The sequence below is a fragment of the Corapipo altera genome, unplaced genomic scaffold, assembly GCF_003945725.1.
Source record: "Corapipo altera isolate COAL_440 unplaced genomic scaffold, ASM394572v1 275, whole genome shotgun sequence".
Taxonomy (NCBI): Eukaryota; Metazoa; Chordata; class Aves; order Passeriformes; family Pipridae; genus Corapipo; species Corapipo altera.
In genome coordinates, this window is record NW_020885001.1 from 759,591 (window position 1) to 780,823 (window position 21,233).

A 21,233-nucleotide genomic window follows, 5' to 3' on the forward strand; every position below is an offset into this window, starting at 1 on the left:
GGGGGGTCCGGCGGAGGCAGCGGGGGGGCCCCGGGGCCGGTCCCTCCCGGCGGGCGGTGCCGGGGGCGGGCGCTCCCCGCCGCCAGTAGCGCGGTGCGGGGGCGGGCGGCCCGAGCGGAGCGGGGCGCGATGGGGGCGGCGGCGCGGCCGCAGTGAGCCCGGCGGGGAGCGGAGCGGGGAGAGGAGCGGGGAGCGGCGCCGATGGCGTTCAGCGCCTGGCAGATCCTCTCGCCGGTGCAGTGGGCCCGGTGGACCTGGTCGGCGGTGCGGGGCGGGGGCAGCCCCGAGGAGGGGGACGGCGGGGCCGGTGCGGCCGAGGAGGAGGAGGAGGAGGAGGACCAGGACCCTCCGGCGGGGGGCTCGGCCCTCAGCTTCAGGCAAGTGACCCGCGGCCCCCTCCCCTGCCGCTGCCCGCCCGCACCCACGCGGGACGCCCACGCGCGGCTTGCGGGGCTGCGGGCGCGTCCCCCCGGCCCTCTCTCCCCACCCGCCCCTCGCTGCCCGCTCGCTGCCTGGCTGCCGGGGATCCCGCATCGCACCGCGCCGGGGGCTGGGGAGGCCGGGCCGGAGCCGGGCGCTGCTTCTCGGAGAATGCCGGGGGGGGGCACAGGGTCGGGACGGCCGGGCTTCATCCCGCGGCAGCCCCCGGAGCGGCGGGGGAGATGCCGCGGGGGAAGACGCTGCGAGGCTGCGCGTCCTTGGAGGCCCGCGGTGGATGCTCAGCTCGGGAATGACCTGGCAGACGCCCTCCCGGAGGTCTGGGGGCACACGGGGGGCTGCTCACGATGATGTTTCACCTGCTCTCCCCTTTCCGTTTGTCAGCGTGTCCCGCCGGACAGGAGCGAGCGGCCGCCCCGGATGCCCATGGCCGGCTGCCGGCCTGGCCGGACATGTAGGCGGCGTGGAGGATTTCGGAGGTAGCCTTGAAAGCAGTAATTCCTCACTCTTTTCCCCCCCCTCGGCAGCTCGGACTCCACTGATAATTTTGAGACCCCTGAAGCAGAAACGCCGACCTGCTCGCCACTAAAGGAGTTCTGCGAGCCGCCGGGATCAGCAGAGCCCGAGGTCGGGACCCCAGGTAAAGAGCCGGCGTGCGCCTTCTGCTCTCGGTGCTGCACTCCAGAGGCTGAAAGGCAGGGTGGGGTCCAGGAGGCAAAGTTGCTGGCTTTGAATAACGCCTGCCACATTTTCTGTGGTTAATGGCCTGGACGGTTCAAATGCCGGGGCTGGGCCGGGTGTTCCGCAAAGGGTGTGATGAGTTGATCGAGAGGAGCCCGAGGATGTTGTTAAATCATTTTGACAGTTAAACGTCCCCCTGCCACTCTGCCCGCAGCCTGGGGGCTGCCCCGTGCTCCTGGTTGGTGGGAGATGCCTCATGTGTGCCCCTGGCTCTCGCACAGGAGCTGCTGTGGTGCTGGATTTGTGTCCCCCAGGCTGGTCAGTGGTGGGGGTTTCATTACATGGTCCATTTTTCCCTGGAGTTAGGTGCCAGGTGCCCTTCCTCTGTGGCTGTTGTTAAAGATGAGAAAGCTCAATGCTGCTAAGCCCTGTTTTTGGAGAAATTGTGGGGGATCTGCTGTAAACGTGTGGGGTTTTCTTTGCCAGCGGTCCCGAGCTGTTGCAGGTTTATCCTTGTGTCCCACACTGCTGCTGCTCCCCTGAGTTGGCTCCCCATTAGCCTGTGGTCTTTTGGGGTCCTGCTGCCCACTGTCTCTGTACCCTGCTCTCCAGGGGGACGTGCTGGTGCCCATGGCTGAGCTCGGTGTTTATCTCTGTTTTGGTGCTGGGAGGAAGCTTTGAAGCTCCACCACCAGCACCGTTGCAACAACCACTGGAGGTTATCGGGGCAGGGCAGGGAGGACACCTCCCCTTCCCTCTCTTCTCAGCAGGGCAGGGTGGCTGGGCAGTGTCAGGGTGTCTGTGAGCCCCCAGGGGGGTCTGTGGGAGAGAAGCTTTTGCAGGGTGTGAGGCAGCACACGGTGGGCCTGGAAGTTCATCACAGGCTGTCCTGGGCATCCCCTGCCCTCTCCTGCCCCTCTCACTGCTCTGGGCCCTGGCATGCCACGTGCAGTGTGCTCGCAGCAGGGGCTGGGAGCTTTCTGTAGGGCTGGTTTTGGAGCATGTGGGGCTGATCCAGACCCTGGGTCATCCCGTGCAGGAGCCCAGGTGCTGTAGATCGTGGCAGTAACGGGATGTCATGGCTCACCATCTCCTGTGATGTTGTTCTGCTGATGGGATTGATCTGGGTGCTCACCCACCCCTGTGGAAAACACAGGTGTGTTTGCTGTGATGGAGAGAGCATTCAGTTCACGCTTCTGATGATCACAGCTCTTGGAATAATCCTTCCCTTTTAAGAAGGGATGATAGAGGCGTCTTTACTTTGGGGATAATGTCTGGGGAGGGGGAGAAGGAGATAAGGCTTTCCTAGAAGGTAGGAGGATATTTTCTGCCAAAGCTCAGGGAAGTGCATTGCCTCAGACTCCAGGGTGTCCTTGTCCCTGTGTGTGCCTGTGCCCCTCGTCCTGGGACGAGCAGCTCTTGCTCAGCAGCGAGGGAGAGGCTGCTCCTGCACACAAAGCTCCCAGTGTTGTGGAGCTGAGGGGATGATCTCCAGCAAAAGCTGTTTTTCTGTGCTGGCTGGTGGAGAGCAGGATGTTGGAACCAGCAGAGCCAAACTGTGGTGCCACCGCACCCGGCTCTGGCCCCTTCCTGCCCACGTTTCTGGCTGCGGCTCTTTAGTGTCTCTGCAATGGTGGAGGGAAGGGATTGCCCAGATGCAGAGGTGTTTGCAGTGTGCAGAGGCACCCCAGGGTGTTCCACCACCTTACCAGTGTAATCTGTACATTAAGGCCTCATTTTTGTGATGCTGCATCACAGCAGCCCGTGCTCTTCCATCTGGCTGCAGCTCGGGAGCAGCAGTGGGAATAGATGCCTGGATGGAGGCAATCCAGTGTAATGGCTGCTGGTCTGCACCAAGGCAGCTGAGCTGTCACCCACGGCAAGAGCCACTGCCCTGCAGCCCCTGGGGAATAGCTGCTGGCCACGCTGGGGTGTGGGGGCAGTGCCAGAGCAGGACCTGCGGGCAGGCGCGGCATTCCTGGCCCGGAGGGACAGCGAGGAGCAGGCACTGTCTGCTGTGCAGCTGCAGTCTCACCCTGCCTTGGGAACAGATCGGGTGAGGCAATGTGTAAGACAGAAGCTGTGACTCCAGGGCTGGCTGCTCTGCACACAGCCGAGAGGTGACCTGGGTGCATTAAACCCTGGTCTTGGGGACAAAAATTCCAGCCCCAGAGGGGGCTGCAGGGAGGCTTTATGCCCACTCAGGATCACTCAGACAGTTTCCTCTTGCTGTGTCTCATGGTGGGGGCTGTAATTCTGTCCCAGTCTTGCTCAAGGTATCCCCGGTCACCTGCCAGCAGGTATTTTGCACGAGGAAATGAGCAGAAGCAGCAGATCTGGAGCTGTCAGTGTTGGGAGTGGGCTCGCTGGCTCTCGCTGCCGTCACCCCGACACGGGGCACGTGTTTTCCGGTGCGTTAGCGGCGGCAGCAGCGTTTGCCGGTATGCTAATTCTGAACAGAATGGATTTAAAAATAGATCAACAGCGGTTAAACACGAGCGGAAAGCCAAAAGAGGAAAGGAGTCGTTGGAGGGCTGAGCTGGCTGCAGGGGCAGATATCCTGTGCTGGGCCGGGGGAGTGTGTGACTCACGGCGGGCACTGTGCCTGGGCCCAGTCCGGGGCTCGGAGAGTGGAGGGGCTGTTCCTGCCCACGCCTGGCTCGTGGGGCTGCACAGGGATCGCTGCTGCTCTGCTTGGCGCCTGCCCGTGGGATGGAAAGGGCACCAAGCCTTTGCCTTGCGGCGCTGCCGAGTGTTCCTGGTTCGTTTGAGGGAGCGAGGGATGGCTCCCTCTCAGCTGGAAAGCTGTTTGAGTCGGTGTTTGTGTTTAATTTCAGCCCAAGGAAGACAAGCAAAGCAATTATAATGCACAGGCACAAAGTGCCTATTACTGTGGTGCCAGACTGTCCTGACTGTTTTTCTTTAAAGAATGTAAAATCTTCATTTTCACTTTGTGGCATCCCCTCCAGGTACCTGCCTGGACCGGGAGCAGGTTTGCAGCCCACACACGGCTGGGACAATGGTTGTTCTCGGGGATCCAGCACGTCCTGTGCTGGGTCTGTGTTTGGGACAGATCCCAGACTCAGTGTGTGTGCCATGCTGCTGGCAGTGTCCATCTTTAGCTGGGACTAAACTGCCTCCACCTGCCAGGCACAGTGCCAGAGGTGGAATGGGAGAGCCCAGGGTCACCTTTAAAGGATGCTGCAGGAAGGCATCTGCTGGGATGTCTGTGGAAAGGGCTGGTCCGAGGGGGAGAGCTGTGTGTTGTGGGTGGCTGCCAGGCTGCCTTCTCCTGGGGTCCCGTGGGGCATTCAGCACAGGTTTGGACCAAAAGGAGGGTTCGAGCAGTGGCAGGGCTGGGGAGCAGTGGCAGGGCTGGGGGGCAGCAGCTGAGGCTGGGGGACACTGGTTGTTTCCAGGAGCTGGTTTGCAGGCAGGAGCCATGAGTGCAGGGAGTACGTGCGGAGCCAACACGGCTGCTCACAACGTGACTGCCCGGGGCTGGCGGGAGCTGCGCTCGCTTCGGGATGTCGGAGCATTCAGAGGAGGAGCAGGGAGAGCCACAGGCAGCGTGCTGGGGCTGGGGAGGGCTCTGAAGGGGGGCAGTGCTGCACCGAGATATTGCTGTGCTTGTCCCCAGCACTGCCACCAGCTGCGGGGGCTGGAGCACAGAGCTCTGCTCTTCCCAAGCCCCCCAAGGCCCTTCAGGTCACCGGGTTCTGCATCCTGTGTAATTGTTCCTGCAGGAACCTGCGCTCCCATCATGCTGCGTTGAAGGCAGAGGAAATGCAGGGGGGGAGGAACGGAGGGAAAACTCCCCCGAGCTTGCAGGAGGGATGTTTCTGCTGCAAAAGATTTCCAAAATCATAGGCAAGCACCTGAGCTGCTCTTCGCCCACACCTCCCAGTGTATCCCAGTTCCTCAGCTCCTGGACTGGCTGAGTGGATGGGCTGTTCTGTGGGAAGGATTGGAGCAGCCGAGCTCTCTCAGGTGCAGAAAACAGGGAATCACGAAACTGGAAAACCTGGGTGGGTGGTTCTTCTGATTTTTATGACAAAATGGTTGTTCTGAGCAATGGCCACATGTGCCATCGCTCCTTCCCTCCCCGCCCTGCAGACACCACAGCACAGGGAGGTGGTTTGCGTGCCGACTGCTTGTTATTCAAGAAGTAATTACTCATTGCTTGGGTTAGAAACCAGGATGGGCTCATGTCTGTGAGAACGGCGGCTGCCAAACCTTCCGCTGGGAACGCAAAATGCACTTAAAAGGTCCTTTTGCCCTGACTTTGAAGTCTGTTCTTCTGTTCAGGGCTGTCTCAGGAAGGCTTCAAACATCTGAGCAACACAGCAAGTGTAATGGAGTTTTCTTTGGGGTCTGTTAAGAAAGTTTTCCTGGTTCCTAATGATGGGAAGGCCTGGCAGGCGCTGCCTTGGACTGGCTGCACTCCAAGTACTCATCCACTAGATTTGTGTTTACTGATGCGTTTTCTGGGGCATCAAGGCAACATCTACTTGGAGGGAGCTTTTTTTGCAGTCAGAGGGAGCAGTTTTTGCAGTCTCAGGGAGCACACAGACCCTCATGATTCATTTCCATGGCTTTTAGCATCCTGGGGATCAATTATGCAAACCACGAGCCATCAGCTGAGTCAGGATCGTTGGCTCCATGTCCTGGGTTAGCCTCGGGACCAGATATTTGCCTGATGCACTCTTCCTCTGCCAGGCTGTGACTCTGTCACCAGCAAACATGAGCTGGTTGCAAATGCCTGGTGATAGGAAAAGCCTTTCCCAGGAGATGTGCTCAGGGTTGGGGGTTGGCATTCCCAGGCACAAGCTCTCCATTATCCAGGCTGCTCTTCACAGCCAGGTTTTCAAACCAGTTTGGTTCTTGGGCAAGCACTGGTTCCATTCTGCCCTTGGAGGACACAGCTGGACTGTGCCTCCCCAGAGAGGTGCCTGTGAGAGCTGTGGGTCCTACACGCTCCCTGATGGGTGCTGGGCACCCCATTCTGCCTCCTCACAGGAGCCTGGGCAATGGTCCCTGGTTGGGGTGCAGGGGAAGAGGTGCAGGTGAGCTGGGCAGAGCCTTGGCACAACAGCACCACCGTCCTGGCTCTGGGAGCTCAGTGGGTGCAGCTTTCAGGATGCCTCAGTAGATAAAGGATCTTTCCCCTGTCCCTTGATAGCAAAGAAAAGATTAAACAGTAAAAGGATTGAGGGGAAGGGATCAGAGTAAGAGTGATTAAGTCATGGATCAGGGTTTGTGATTAGGAGATGCTGACAGCAGTGTGGAGAGCCTGGCGTGACTGCAGCAGGATTTCTGCAGGTGAAGTCACTTTGCATCTGGCAGCTTCCCCCTGCCTGGTGCACACCCAGCTCTGCAGCCCCAGTACCAGGGGGGTGACCCCCAAATCCCCCCTGCAGCCCATTTCTGCTTCTTCTTGAGCACACCATTCCATTCCCCTTCTCCCTGGGGCCTGCTTATTCACATTTCATGGTACTCTCTCATGTTGTACTTCCCTAAACGCTCCTTCCTAATTTTTAACTCTCTGCTCAGGTGAGAAGTGACTCTCTGGCATCTGGCAGGAGGGAAGTTGAGTTTTGAGTCAGTGGATTCTCCACAAAATCCGAACCTGGAGCAGCTGTGAGGAGGGGACAGAAGCCCTCCTGGAAGGGGGTGCACTGCAGGTCGAGGTTTAACCATCTCCTTTTATTTTTCAGAGCCAGGTGACCATGGTGACCTGCTGGTAGGGGAAGCCTGCCCGGACGGCTCTCCCGGGAAGCACCCCAAAGATGAGGCTCAACCGGAGACCGGAGCCCCTAAAGCCAGCTCAGATGCTGAGGGGGACACTGACCCCGACAACTCACCCCTGACACAGCCTCTGGCCGGGCAGGGCTGCAGGGCCAACTCTGTGCCCACTGCAGAGCCAGCCCTGGTGCCCCATGCGGGCACAGCCCCCGGGGAGCGGGTCATGTCCGGAGGGGACGCGGCAGACGCTGGCATGGGGCTGGTGGAGCTGAGGGCTGATGCCCTGGCCCAGGACCAGCTTGGGAAAGGGAAAACACCTTCGCTGGGGAGGAAAACAGAAGGAGCCACAGAGGAGACCCCGATGCCCCAAGCATCCTACCAGCTTGAGCCTGAGCGGTGTGATGGGAGCGTGAACCCCGCTGGAGCAGGGAACTGCCAGCTGCAGAGCTCTCCCCTGGCAGCCCCATGCCACCTCCCCCATCCCAGAGAGCTGGGGGGGGACCCAGCCCCGGAGCCCACAGGGCAGGTCCCAAACCCTGAGGTTGGTTTTACGGAGGTGGGAGAGAGCACAGAGGCCAGGAGAGCTTCACCCCGGAGGGGCAGCAGGATCCTGGCCAGCAAGCTGACACCAAAGAGACACCGAGAGTCCCCCAAGAAACCAGCTGAGGATGCAGAGAGGGGTCCCACAGAACCACCAGCGCCCCGGGACTCCCCCCAGCTGGGTCCTGGTCACAACTCCCTCAGTGGCAGCTCAGCACTGCAAAACTTGCCAACTCTCCCCAAGGGCTCTTACCAGTTTGACCCCGATAACTTTGACTCTGTGGATCCATTCAAGCCCACCAAGACACTTGCCAGCACTGCCCCCGACTCCTGCTCCGCTGCAGAGAACAGCCTCAATGAAATCCTCGAGTCTCAGACGCTGGAGGCGCAGGATGATCCCCTGAAAGGCAGAGACTCCCCCAAGAAGCCCAAGTCACGCCTGATAACGTGAGTGCTGGTGTGCATGGAGCCAGTGCTGCGGCCCCCTGAGCAGGCAGAGCCATGGTGGTGCTGGTGGTGATGGTGCTGGTGGTGATGGTGCTGGTGCTGGTGGTGATGGTGCTGCTGGTGGTTCTGCTCTGGTGCCTTCTGAGCAAGCCCAGAATCCCACCATGCCCCTCAGGTTCTGCTGCTGCCCCTGTTTAATCCGCCCCTTGTCCTGGTGGAGAGACAGATCCCCTCTCCCTGTTGTGAGGAGAGGGACAGATGTCTCACAGGGGTGCCAGTGTCCTGAGCCCCGGGCAGAGTGGGGAAGGCTGGATTGGGACCTGCTTGCAGGATCACCTCTTTGGAAACCCCTCGGGAGTCCAGCCGGTGGGTGCATGTGTGGTGTCAGAGGAAACCTGCAGTGGAGGCTGGAGCTGGTGGGTTTGCCGGCTCACAGGAGCTGCTGGACACGGGTGTGTTGTTGGTCAGGTTGTTGCTGGGACACTGTGTGAGCTGCCACTGGATTTCTGTGTTATATCAGGGGAAGCAAACAGGTTGGACAGGCAGACTGTTACCCTGCCGTCCGATTCTCCGGTGGGAAAACTAGAGAGTGGGTTTTTACAGAGAGAGAGAGAGAAAGCCTGGAGGGCAGAAATCGGACTGTGTTGGATGTTTTTGTCCTGGAAATACTTTGCAGAGAGTGGATACAAATTTTCTGAGAGCTGGTGTTCCCACGTGTGGCTGCGGGTGAGCAGAGCCGACGGGGAGGGGAAGCAGCAGGGAATTCTCTGCTCCCTCTCCATCCCTTTGGAGCAGTGTGGGCAGCTCTGGGTGCTCAGTGCCCTGGCAGTGAAGTTTGTGGTTGGATCTCACCCCGCTGCTGTGGAGAGCAAATGCAGGATCAGAGCATCCCGTGTGTGTGTGCCTTCCCAAAGACTGAGCTGGGCAGCTCACTGTGCTTCTCCAGAGCAGAGTTAACATCCAGGTCTTTTCACACACTCTTCTTCTCTCCATCTGTCCGTCTCTCTCCCTGTCTGTGCTTTGGTGCATCAGGACTACTGAGCAAGTGAAATTTCTCTGTTTTCTGTTGTAAGTACTCTCTCCTGTATTCCTTTTCCTTTGCTGTTTTTGTCCTCTCCCCGGGTGTGTGCTGGCCCAGTTGTCTCCATGGCATGCCGGCTCCTTCTGCCCTTTGACTTGTGCTCTCTGCTGTCTGGTTTGTGTCCCGCACCCCTTGGCCGGGTCCCCGGGGCAGCTTAGCCTGGCAAGTGCCTGGGAGTGAGGGAGGAGAGGAGAGCTGAGCTGAGCTGAGCTGCACCAGAGCCCTGTGCTTGCCCTTGCAGCATGCACCTCGCAGCATCTTTTGATGGTGGACAAGTGCTCACAACCTTCAGCTGGTGGAGGGGGAGCAGGTTTGTGTGCAATCCAGAGCTGTTATCTTGGTGCTGGGGGGGAGCTCAAAGCAGCCACCAGGTGATGTGATAACCGTGGTGCAGGAGAGGGCACAGGGCAGGGCGAGTTTGGCTGCTTGCAGCAGGGCATGAGGGAGGAGAGCAGCCCAGGTGATTCCTCAGTGAGAGCCAGGAGTGCATGGCAGCGTGCAGAGGAACCTCGTGGGCCGTGCCACGCCACTCGCTGTGCTCTGCTGCGCTTGTGCGCGAGGGGGAGGCTGGAGAGTGCAGTGGGGGGGGGATTCCCTAAACCTGGGAACAGCTCAAGCCTCTGACCGTGGCCCCACAGGGGGAACGCAGTGTCTGGGGGCCAGGATCCCTCCCCAGGTCCCTGCAGTGGCTGTCACAGGAGCTGTTCCAGCTCAGCGAGTGGCTCCCGGGTGGTCAGACATGGCCACGAGCCTGGGAGATCACTGAGTGTGCAGTGAGAGGGAATGAGATGCAGGAGGAGAGCTTGTGTTCTGCCACCCACATTCCCACTGGGACTGTCCCTCCGCTGCCTGGTACTTGTTCAAGGTGCTGATGCCCGGTGTGTTGGGGTGCAGCTGTGCCTGGAGTCCTGTGCAGGCGGCCTCCGGATGGGTGTCTTGAGGAATGTGGGATGAAGTTCCAGGGAAAGTTTCCTCGCTGGAGGGCAAGGGGACCGCCTGCAAGACCCACCTGGGCTAAACTTCCCACCCACAAGGCCCTTCTCCATGGGACAGTGTTTGCTTCAGGTGGAGTGTTCATTCGAGGCACGGTGCATTGCCCTGGTGCTCTCCCACCCTCTGCCCCGGCTGCACGGGTCTGACTCACGTGGGAGGCGTGTGGATGCTGTGGAGAAGTCCCAGACAAACCTCCAGCTGCAGGGACAGCCCGGAAATGGTTCTTCCTGCAGAAAATCAACACACACTGAGGCCTCGGGTGCCATTGCACTGGATGCACGGGGCAAGGGTGCAGCGAGGGAAATCCTTCTCCTCGGCAGTCGCCGCTCTCGCCGCCGGCCCCTCGGGGTCCTTGCTCCGCTCCTTACCTTCCTCAGGAATAAACACCTCACAGACAAACCCAACCGCTCTGTAGTCGTGTCTTTTGTTTGCCTGTTCCTTCTGTTCCTTCCAGAACTTGCTCTGCCTCGGTGTTCACGGGTGAGTGGGGTGCTGGCACACGGTGGGTGCAACGCTGGCGCTGGGGCTGCCTCCCCCTGCTTGGGCTGTCCCGCACACGCCCCTGCCTGCCCCCAACCCCCCCCCCCCCCCCCTCAGCCGCTGCTTCTCTCCCCCACAGGAGCGGCTGCAAGGTGAAGCAGTACGAGGTGAAGCAGTACGAGGCAAAGCCCCTGGTCCTGGATGGCAGCGCTCAGGTACGTGGAGTCCCAGCCCTGGAGCTGCATCTTCTCCATGGGCGGGTCTTGGTGGGAAGGGAGGGAGGAGGGCAGGTGGGGAGCAGCTTACTGGTGGATTTTAAGCCTTCCATGCTTCCCGTGGAGTATCCAGCAGCTCTGCTTGTGGCCTGATCCCCCTGGATTCGCCCAGTCCTGCTTAACTGTGCACCTTGATCATGCAGGAGGAAGGAGTGCTGATCTCAGAAATCCCAGTTATTGCAAATAGGGATGGACGTGCCACTGATGAGGAGAAGCTGGCCTCCACCACCTCTGTGCAGAAACTGGCTGGGCTGGACAAGAAGGCTGAACCAGAAGATGACCTGGAGTACTTTGAGTGCTCGAATGTCCCTGTGCCCGCCGCGAAGAGACCGGAGGCGGGTAAGGAACAACCCCTTTGGGAATGCACCCTGCCTGCACCCAGGGAACCTGCCCTGTCCCCCAGGCTGCAGGATCCCTGCTCAGAGCCTGTGCCAGGAGCAGAGCTGCCAGGACTCAGTGTCCCGGCACAGGAGCTGTGGTTGTTGGAGATCTCAGTGATGTTACAGAGACCCCGCTATTGCTCCTGGAGGAATTCCACTGTCAGTCTCCTATGTAATTAGCCTTTCTGACCAAACCATTACAAAATAATTAAAAGCCAGGCAACATGACATTTAATCAATAGCCAAGCCCTAGGTGCAAGCAGGAGAGATCACCACAGGAGGTTTGCAGCCCTCCCCTCTGCAGGGACCCATTAATCATTTCTCCTGTGGCTGTGCTGCTCTGCCGGCTCCAGGGAGAGGAGAATGGTCCTTTGTCCTCAAAAGAGGAAAACCTGACAGCCAAGAGAGAGGCTGGGAGGGTTTATTTATTGCTGTTGATCTCAGAGGCCAGGCAGGTGCATGGGCTGGATGTTGGCTACAGGGACAGGGTGGGAGCTGTGGATGCAGCCACTGGCCAGGGCACAGGGATAAATGGAGGGAAACAGTGGGAAATCTGCAGTCACCAGCATTTTGTTACCTCCTTCCTTTCTGACCTGGGCTCTCGAAATACATTGTTCCCTGCCCAGTCAACATCTGAACCATGTCTGCAGTTTCGTGAGTGAGGTCCATAAATTACCCCTCATGCTGTGTGAGGCAGCACCATGGCCACAGGGCAGGGTGTCCCACAGGGCAGGGTGTCCCTCCTTCGGGGCAGGGTGTCCCACAGGACAGGGTGTCCCTCCTTCGGGGCAGGGTGTCCCACAGGACAGGGTGTCCCACGCGTTGTAGACGGGAGGAGACGTTTTTTGTCTCCTCTCTGCTGCCAAGAACAGCAGGGGCCTTGTGGCAGCTCCTTTGGAGGGTGTTGGGACCATCTGGCTTGGGCTGAGGCTCGTGCTGTTCGGAGTGACCTGAGCAGCTGGTCCAGCCCAGGGATGCATCCTGCCCAAGTGCAGAATGTCTCGTGCATATTCCCCCTCCTCACCCACCGTGGTCTCAGGGAAGGACTGCCATGGGTGGCAGCCATGGGGACATGGGCACGGGCTGGACTGCCACCAGAGGGGAGTGTTGGTTTCCAGTCCAGGGAGTGCAGGAAGGTTGGCAGGGTGCAGGATGTGACACTTGGGGACAGGGTTTAATGGTGACCTTGACTGTGCTGGGGGAATGGCTGGAAAACTCCTCAATGGTCTTAGAGGACTTTTCCAATGAGAATGATTCCATGCAAGGGCAGGAGCTGGGGGCAAAGAAGCCTTTGGGAGGGGAAGCTCAGGGGATGGAGAGGCTCAGGGGTACCTCCTGCCCCCCGGAAAATCTGCATGTGCCCGAGGGTCCTGTTTCCAAGTCAATAAAAGGTTGTGTTGCCTTGTCTTTAGGCTTTGAAAAGGAGATCTGCAAGCAGATGGAAAAGGACGGGCCTGGCATCTTCCCTGTGAGTGCCTCTCGCTTCCTCCTCTCTGAAATGAGTTTCTTTGGGAGGTAAAATTCTTGACAAGCCCACGCAGGGACTCGATAAAAATAGCGGAGATTTCCTGGCAGGCCTGGAGGAGCCTGGCACAGGCTGATCCCTCCTGGGTGGGCGCTGGGGGGTGGGAGGCAGGGAGTGATGCTGGGGATGGGTAGGGCTGGTGCAGAGCCAGGGCTGCACTGGGGAATGGCTGAAGGAGGGGAGGGGGCAGAGGAGACCACGGGGAGGGGACAAGCTGCTGGACACGGGCTGTGACTCACGTGGAGTGTCCAGGGCTGGCTCTGACAGCCTGTCTGTGCCAGTGCCTTCTCCATGGGATCCTCAATCACTGTGCTGAGGAAGGTAGCCAACAGCAGAGATGGGGGATTAATGAAGAAACCCTGGCTTTGCAACCCCCCTGACCCTGGCACCCCCACAGTGGCAGCTCTGTGCAGGAGCACCCCAGACATGCCCCAAGGAGCCCCAAGACTCCTCCACTGCGGGGGGACCCGGTGCCAGATTAACTGTCCCTGGCCAAAGCTGCTCGAGGTGACAAGCAGATGACAATGAGATTAGCAACATCAGCAGAACCAGCTTCTCTGAGACAGATTTAACTGTGCTGAGCCCCACAAGGACATCAGGCAAAGTGAACCTGTGCCCTGGGCAGTGTGGTCAGGCCTCAGTCCCACAGACAAACTGGTTCCCAAAGGCACCTGCAGGTGCTCAGGTGTGCACCTGCTTTTGGGAGATGCTGTGGGAGGTGACTGCCAAACCACACCAGGCTGAACCTCCTCAGTGTTGGGGTGCCTGGACCCCAAACTGCCCCCATGGGTGGCCCTGGGGGACTCCCACCACCAGCCATGGGAGTGGGAGGGCCACGAGGGGCTCGATGTGCTTGGATTGAGCAGCAACCAGAGCACTGGGGAGGAGGGAAGGGGAGAAGTGCTCCAGTGCTCTGGTTTCCAAAACACAAGGAGCAGGCTGCCTCCTTCCTCCGAGCACTTCTCTATTTATGGCCTGGCAACCCGTTCCCAAGGAGATGACTGCACTGACTGCACGGCTGTCACTCGGCTGGGTGAGGAAAGCAGGAACAGGCGGCGGTGTCAGCCCAGCTTGGAGGAATGTTTCTGCAGACCTGTCAGGCTGCAGGACCCCCGGGGGAAGGGATGGGGCTGGAATCCAGGCAGGAATTGGTGCCTGGGCCACAGGGCTGAGCCTTCCCCCCACTTTGGTCTCTGTGGCTGCAGCACTGGTGCACAGGAGGTGCACAGGAGCTGGGCTCTGGGAGGGGAAAGCAGTGAATGATGTGGGTACAACCACCCCAGCCCCTGTAGGGGCACCCATAATGGCAACAGGCTCTGGGTTGTCCATGTGTGCAGGAAGGGAAGTTCAGTGCCTGACCAGAGGCTGATAAAATAGGGGAGAACACTCCAAACAGGGGAGGGGGGGTGAAAAGAAACTTCCCGTGGCATCCCAGCTGGGTGATTCCCCCAGGACAATCCCGGGCTGTGCCCCACGGACAAGTGCCCTGGTGTGAGCAGGAGCGAGGGTCCCCTGGACGGCATCTGCCTCAGTGAGTCCGAGAAGACGGCCGTGCTCACGCTCATCAGGGAGGAGGTAACAGCCAGGTCCCCCTTCCCTGGGGCTGCCCCTCCCCAGACCCCAACCCGGCCACTGCCATGGGGGGAGCAGGGGCAGCACCGCTCTGCCCTGGAGGGGTTCTGGTCCCCTGCGTGGGGAAATCCCCCTGAGCACATCCCAAGGGTCCTGTGTCTGCTGCCACCCAGATAATCTCCAAGGAGATCGAGGCCAACGAGTGGAAGAAGAAATACGAGGAGAGCCGGCAGGAAGTGCTGGAGATGAGGTAGGGGCCATCCCCTCCACGTGTGCTCCTGCCCCTGGCTCCCGGGCTCCAGGCATTCCTGGTGGGAGGAGGCTGGGTGGGATGGGATGGGATGGGATGGGATGGGATGGGATGGGATGACACGGATCAGCATCACCAGGGTGGGATGTCTCGGGAGAGATGTTCTCTTTGTGTCGAGCCTGCTCATTCCTTTGTTGTGGGAATAAAAGCCCATTAGCTGTGGCAGCAGCAGAGGGGGGTCTCGGCCTGCAGCAGCAGTGATGGGGTCACAGCCCCAACATCTGGGCCCTGTGGGGCTGTGGTGGTGCTGGGGCAGCAGGACCCCCATGGGGCAGGTTGATCCCCCAGCAGAGCTGGAGATGCGTGTCCACAAAAAACAGCAGCTTCTTACCTGCCTTTTTTCTGTCTTCCTTCCAGGAAAATCGTGGCTGAGTATGAGAAGACCATTGCCCAGATGATAGGTACTGTGCTGTCCCCTGGCCAGGGGTGCAGGGCAGGGAGCTGGCTGCCACAGCCATCCCTGCACGGTCACTGTGTCCTTGTTGTTTGTTCTCCACCACAGAGGACGAGCAGAGGACCAACATGACATCTCAGAAGAATCTGCAGCAGCTCACGATGGAGAAGGACCAGGCTCTGGCAGACCTGAACTCGGTGGAGAGGTCCCTGTCGGATCTGTTCAGGAGATACGAAAACCTGAAGGGTGTCCTGGAAGGCTTTAAGAAGGTCCTTACCTTGGATTCCCCACTGTCCCTGCAGCCCTGGTCCCTGGACACAGGGTTTCCATAGAGCCACACTCCATCTTTCCGTGCTGCTGAGCTGGATAAGGGGCTCCAGCATAAGGCAGAAGCTGTTTCTATTTAAAGCCTTTATTTTTACACTCAGAACAGGATCTGTCATCCCATCAGAGCAATGTCTCTGTGCCCAGTCCCAATGTAGATGGATGTACTTTCTTTTCCAGAATGAAGAAGCTCTGAAGAAATGTGCTCAAGATTATCTCACCCGGGTCAAGCAGGAAGAGCAGCGGTATCAGGCCCTGAAAGTCCACGCAGAAGAAAAATTGGACAAGTAAGGTCGTGCATGAGATTGCTGGGTGCTTCAATACTTGTAGGGCAGCAGCTCCACTCACTTTCCAGAGGCTGGAAGGCAGGAGCTGAACGGTGTGAAAAGCTGCATTTTACAACCTCAGGCTCAAGTGACTCTTAAGTAAGGCAGCACAAATCCCTGAATGCATTCTCTGATCTCCGCTTATTTATTTTTTAATGGAGAATCCGAGGTTCACGGTCTATTTACAGTCACTTACCGAGTTCCCCTGTTTGTGCTGTGCAAAGGGGCCACAGAGCCCCGGGGCTCAGCTGATGAGCAGGAGCTCACCAGCACATTGCAACCCTGAGCCAAGTTGGTGAGGAAATGGTTTAGTTCCACTCTGAGAGAGCAGAGTTTCATACAGGAGCTTGGGGGACCTGAATTAATCCAGTTTCATCCAGTTTCCACATGGGAAAACCCCCTCTGGTGCATCCAGGAGGTCATGAGCAGGAGCCGGGCTCTGCTGATGCCTCAGGCTGTGCCGTGATGCTCCTGCCTGTGCCCAGAGCTGAGCAGCATCCCCCTCTCTCCATCCCCCTGCAGAGCCAACGAGGAGATTGCCCAGGTGCGCACGAAGGCCAAGGCGGAGAGCGCGGCGCTGCACGCGGGGCTGCGCAAGGAGCAGATGAAGGTGGAGTCCCTGGAGAGAGCCCTCCAGCAGAAGGTAACACACCTGCCCTCTGCCCCCCTGCCAGCCCTGCCAGCAGTGCCTTTTGCTGCCCTGAGCATCCTGTTGGGGTTGGAGGCGTCCTCCAGATTTTCGGCCCAGGAAGTGTTTTGTGGGTTTAGTTTTTGGGGTATTTTTTGTTTGCTTGGGTTTGTTTTTTTTTTGTGTTTCGTGGGATTGGTTTGGTTTTTTTGGGGCAGAACAGGCAGAGCTCCCTTACGTGTGCCTGCTGGCAGAGATGTGGGCTGGGCACAGCGTGGTGGGCTGGGCAGCTGCAGGTCTCTGCAGCACCGGGGTCTGACAGGGATGAGGAGGGGTGAGCCCAGGGGTCTCCACGGTGCCTGGATGCACAGAGGAGCTGTCACAGGGGCAGGTCTAGGAGCTGGCTGCCCTTTCCCACACAGGTTTGCTGGCAGATGGGACCAGGTGTTATCCCCCACCAGAGCCCCCAAGGTCTGCTTTTCTTCCAGAACCAGGAGATCGAGGAGCTGACCAAGATCTGTGACGAGCTGATCGCGAAGCTGGGGAAGTCAGACTGAGCCCCGCCGCCCTCGCCCAGCACTCTGCACTTGGCTGCTTTTCTCGTGACGTCGAGCACCTTGCCTTACCCCCAGGGCCCCCCACAGCGAAGAACACGCCTCCAGCTGCCCCCCTTGGCTGCTGGACCCGTGGCTCCCCAGCAGAGCTGCTCCCCTTGCTGTCCCTGTCTGCTTCCCACAGCTCCGGGACTGGGATCCCTGTGGTCAGGCTGGGAATTCTGCAGTCACCCAGGGTCTGTGTGTCCCTCCCAGAGCCTGTGTGTCCTTCCCAGGGTCTGTGTGTCCCTCCCAGGGCCCGCTGTGCTGTCCCTCTGCACCAATGCCACCTCTCAGCTGGGAGGTGACACCTCAGGCTCTGTCCCCCCTGGCCGGGCTGGGTCTGGTTGTGTCCCCACCACGCTCTGTTCAATTACTGTCCTCACGTGCTCAGCTGCACAGGTTCAGCCACGTGGTAGGTCCTGCCCTGGGACATGGGTGATACCAGGGCTGGACCTGCTGGCTCTTGCACTGGGAAAGGGGGCCTGGTGGCCAGTCTCTGGTTTGTGGGTGAAGCACAGCACAGCCCGTCCCTGTCCCTGGCTGTGCCGGCCTCAGAGGAAGGGAGCCAACATCTCTGCATTCGTGCACTTTATGAGCATTTATGGGCACTCACTCAGGCTTTCTGCTCACTCCTTCCAGTCAGGCACAGCCCTGCTGCACGCCTCGATCCCCCCAGAGCACCAAAACAGGCACATGACCAGCAGGAACTTCAGTCCTCTCTGTGGAGAGTCCGGGTGAGGGGAGGGAGGGGGCTGCTGCACCAAGGGGTGTTTAGAAACAGGGGAGATGTTGGTTCTGGGGGGCTGGGACTGTCTGTCCTCCCCTGGGTGACCCAGGGTTGGGCATGGGCAAAGCCAAGGCTGTTGCTGTTGGCTCCCTGTGCCGTGGCGAGGTCAGGGTGCTGTTTCAGAGGCTGTAGGAGGAAGGAAGCAAAGCCTGAGCTGCCCCTCGGCTCTGCTGACTGAGAGCTTTTCCAGAAGGGCAGAAGGAGCTCAGGGCTGCCCTGGCTCCCACACTGCTGTCAAAACTGCCCTTACAGCACTGAATATTAAGAGGACCCAACAAAACCCAGCCTTTACACGCACAGGCAGATCCAGACACTAAAATACCCTTTGAAATCTGCCTGGATGCAGCCCAAAATCTGACTTTCTGTGCAGGCAGGCTGCCCGCTGTGTTCCAGGGGTATTTGATTCTCTGAACACACCAAGCTCCAGCAGAATTGCTGAGGTTGCCTGTGCACTGAGCTGGGAACTGGGGGTGACACAACGTGTTTAAATCCCTTTGTAGATCCCGTGTGTGCCCTCCTGGTAGTGCCATTATACGAGCCAGCCCTCCCTGGTGAGTTCTGGCACTGTTCACACTGTGCAGTGCCAAGTTTCCCTGGCTGTGGTGCCCTGGGAGCAGCACTGGGTGCCCAGCCTTGGGCAGGGACTGGTGATGTGTGTGTGTGTGTGTGTGCCATGGGCCATGAGCTGGAGTGTGCCATGGATCAAGGTGAGCTGTGGGTTGTGGGCACAGCCCCCCGGGGTCAGGGCAGACCCATCACATCCCACAGGAGGCAGATTGATGGGATCGGGAAGTAGCTGCAGTTGTGGATTCTCTGCCTTGAACGGGTAGTCCTGAAGTGTGAAATAAGGGAAATATTTGCAGTTTGGACTGTTTCCTGCCCAGCCTGTTGAACACTTTCACAAACCTTTTTGCTGCTACGTTTTTGTAACAGAATTGAACTCTTTTCCTTCTATTTTCTAATTCCCTGTGTTGAGCATGCAGAGCAGACACCTGTTTAAGCCAGAGCCATACACTTGATTATATTTTATTAGTTATATAATGTATAGAGAGAGTTTATTATACACCTAAGCAAAGATGCCAGCAGCCTGCCCCAGCATGCAGCCTCCCAGCCTGTTCTCCATGCTCCCAGTTATCCCAGTGATGGGCTGGTCACTGTGTGATGGGAAGCCAGTGGCTGACACCACTCAGAGCTGTGTACCTGTGGCTTGTGCTGGATATTCACCCTTTGCACAGTTGACAGGAAGAGCCTTTCTTTCCCTCTGTTTTCTTCCCCTTTGACTCCCCACGTGTCCCTCTCCCAGGCTGGTGGAGAAGCCTCAGTCCTGCGATCAGCAAAGACTGTTTCTGTCCCACTTGTGGGGTCTGATAAAGCAAACACCTGAGACCCAGGGATTTCTTGGGCAGTTGGGTTTTTGTCTTTGCAGCTCTTGAGGAACTGGAGAGCAGTGTTGCACAACCTCTCAGAGCTGGTGAAAGGCTGGTTTGGGGCACACCAGCTCACTGTTCTGCCCACAGCAGTTCCCCAGGTGCCGGTGTGAGGCTGGTGGAGCCCTGGTGCAGGTCCCAGGTAGGGACTGCAGCAGCCCTCAGCCTCCTGCTCTGCTCAGGGCCGTGGTGCTCGTGTGCTGGCTTGGCTCCAGGTGTGACAGCCTGAGGTTGGTCTCTCCTCGGGGTGCCGCTCTGGCCCTCGGAGCCTGCAGGTAATTGCAGAAGTTTGGGTTTCACCACTCGGCACTTCCCCAGAGCCCCGACCTGTGCAGGGCACTGTCACTGCTGCAACCTTCCCCCCGGGCTGCCTGCAGAGCAGGGCTCCACCGTGATCCCCTGCAGGGCAGAGTCCTCCACCCCTCCTGTCCCTGCTGCCCCGTGTCACCCGGTCCTGCCGTGCTGCCTCCCTCCCCCATCCCTGGGCCTGTCCACACACCCCAACCTGGGCAAAGAAGATTCCTAAGGAATGATTTATTAACTATAATATGGTTACAGTTACATATGTATAAATACATGCGTAAATGGGTATAGTTATATGAAACAGAAGGGGGGTGTTTGCACAGGGGCAGGACTGTTGTACCCCACGTGCCAAGCTCCCAAGTGCCAAGACCAGCACGGGGAAGGGCCGGTGCCCACGAGCGGGGTCACAGCCTGGGTGTGTTTGTCCTGTGTTCCTCGCAGCAGAGTTTAAATGCCCCTTTCTGGCAGTGACAGGCCCTGCCCGTGTTGCTCGTTGCAGTGTGCATTTGCCAGCAGATCTGTCTGTAATGAAGTGCCAACCCCCAGCCACCGATGGCTTCCCCTGTCCCCTCAGTGTGACCCCCCAGGCAGGAACTCCCTCTGCTCTGACCCCCACCCCGCTGCTTCGTGCCACCCACGTAACTGCCATCGCCATCAGTTTTATATGTATGATAATTTCCCTTTTATATGTCAGGTAAATATTTGTAAGAGTTATACTCACACAAATGAGATTATTATAATGATTACTAATATATTTTTTTTTCCATGTTTCATCGCCTGAGTAAAAATTGTGTTTATCACCTCTTGAAAGCTTTCTTGGTGTTTGTGAGCTCGGGGAAGGGTGTTTGGAGGAGTTGGCTTTGCCTTCCAGGGTGGGCCACGTTCTGCCTCGTGTTTATTAACGTGGTTCACGTTGCAGTTGGTTTCAAATGAGCGTGGTTATCATCTGTTCCTGAAATCCACGTTCCTGAGCTCTGAAATTCAGACCTGGAGTGACTTTGCTGCCCCCATGACTCCCCCCACGCTGCAATGATGCTGAACCACCGGCACTGCTCCCATGCTCTGCCTGCTCCTGCACCCCAGCCTGGCCCGTGCCCTTGGGGAGCTGTGTCCCGTCCTCCCCAGCTAAGATGGCATTATCCAGGGGCTGCAGTGAGGCGTCATCCCCTTCCCCCTGTCCAATCACCCAAGCAGATTAGCTGGGAGAGCTTAAGACAAAACAGCAGCTACGTGCCCCACACTGCACACTGCTGAGAATGCCCGCCCTGAGGACCCTGCTGGCCCTGGCCATTGTCACATCCCTGGCTGGAGAAGGTGAGTGTCCCTTGGCTTCAGGCAGTAAATTGCTGTAGCTGCTGCTGCATTTGCTGCTGCCCCGTCCCTGCCACCCGCCTGCGGGGTCCCGCTGTGCCCCTGCCCCACGCTGCTCCCACCCCTTGCACAAGATGGTCTTTTGGGGGGAGAGTGGCTTTCTCCTTTGAGTAGCACGCAGAGGAGCCCCCTGCCCTTCGCCTCTGCCACTGGCACAAAGCCTGGGTGTGCAGTGCCCAGCAGGGACTGCAGAGCCTCTGGTCTCCAGCTCCAGTGAAACCGAGGAGGTGCCTGAGCCAAAACACAGCAGCCTCTCGTGGCTGGGGCTGTGTGTCCCAGCTAAAACTTGGTTCCTCCAAGGCAGAATCACAAAAAGCCCTTGTTAAAGGTAGGAGGGTGGTTGCAGTGCTCAGAGCAATGCCATGGAGTGGGGGCAGCTCTGGACGGTTTCGGGGTCTTTGGACAGAGGCAAGATGAACCTGCCCGTGTTTTTAGCTCAGGGCAGATGAAAAGCTGTGAAACACCGCAAAGGAGACACAAAGCAGTGGCAGCCGGGTCACTGTGGGTTAATGGCAGGTGCTTACTCACATCTGATCCCGTGAAATCCCAGTTTTCCCCATTCGTGGTTTTTCTCCTCTCCCTGAGATGAAGGTGGGAGCTCTGGCCAGGA

General features: G+C 58.6%; 1 protein-coding gene across 3 annotated transcripts in view; it reads left to right on the forward strand.

The window, feature by feature from the left end:
* Positions 1 to 16,963, forward strand: part of TACC1 (transforming acidic coiled-coil containing protein 1) — a 24,072-nt gene extending 7,109 nt beyond the window's left edge. Inside the window, exons 1-14 of one of the 3 annotated variants that reach the window (XM_027667059.1) lie at positions 143 to 377; positions 966 to 1,078; positions 6,837 to 7,851; positions 8,884 to 8,919; positions 10,545 to 10,620; positions 10,824 to 11,019; positions 12,473 to 12,528; positions 14,038 to 14,160; positions 14,331 to 14,407; positions 14,825 to 14,868; positions 14,970 to 15,130; positions 15,366 to 15,472; positions 16,034 to 16,154; positions 16,628 to 16,963. In XM_027667059.1, coding sequence (XP_027522860.1) covers positions 202 to 377; positions 966 to 1,078; positions 6,837 to 7,851; positions 8,884 to 8,919; positions 10,545 to 10,620; positions 10,824 to 11,019; positions 12,473 to 12,528; positions 14,038 to 14,160; positions 14,331 to 14,407; positions 14,825 to 14,868; positions 14,970 to 15,130; positions 15,366 to 15,472; positions 16,034 to 16,154; positions 16,628 to 16,696 — 2,370 coding nt within the window. In that variant the 5' untranslated portion in view covers positions 143 to 201 and the 3' untranslated portion in view covers positions 16,697 to 16,963. Of the gene's footprint in view, positions 1 to 142; positions 378 to 965; positions 1,079 to 6,836; positions 7,852 to 8,883; positions 8,920 to 10,544; positions 10,621 to 10,823; positions 11,020 to 12,472; positions 12,529 to 14,037; positions 14,161 to 14,330; positions 14,408 to 14,824; positions 14,869 to 14,969; positions 15,131 to 15,365; positions 15,473 to 16,033; positions 16,155 to 16,627 lie in introns of those variants that run through there. The other 2 variants (XM_027667061.1, XM_027667060.1) reach the window with 2 other exon arrangements.
* The last annotated feature ends 4,270 nt before the right edge of the window (positions 16,964 to 21,233 follow it).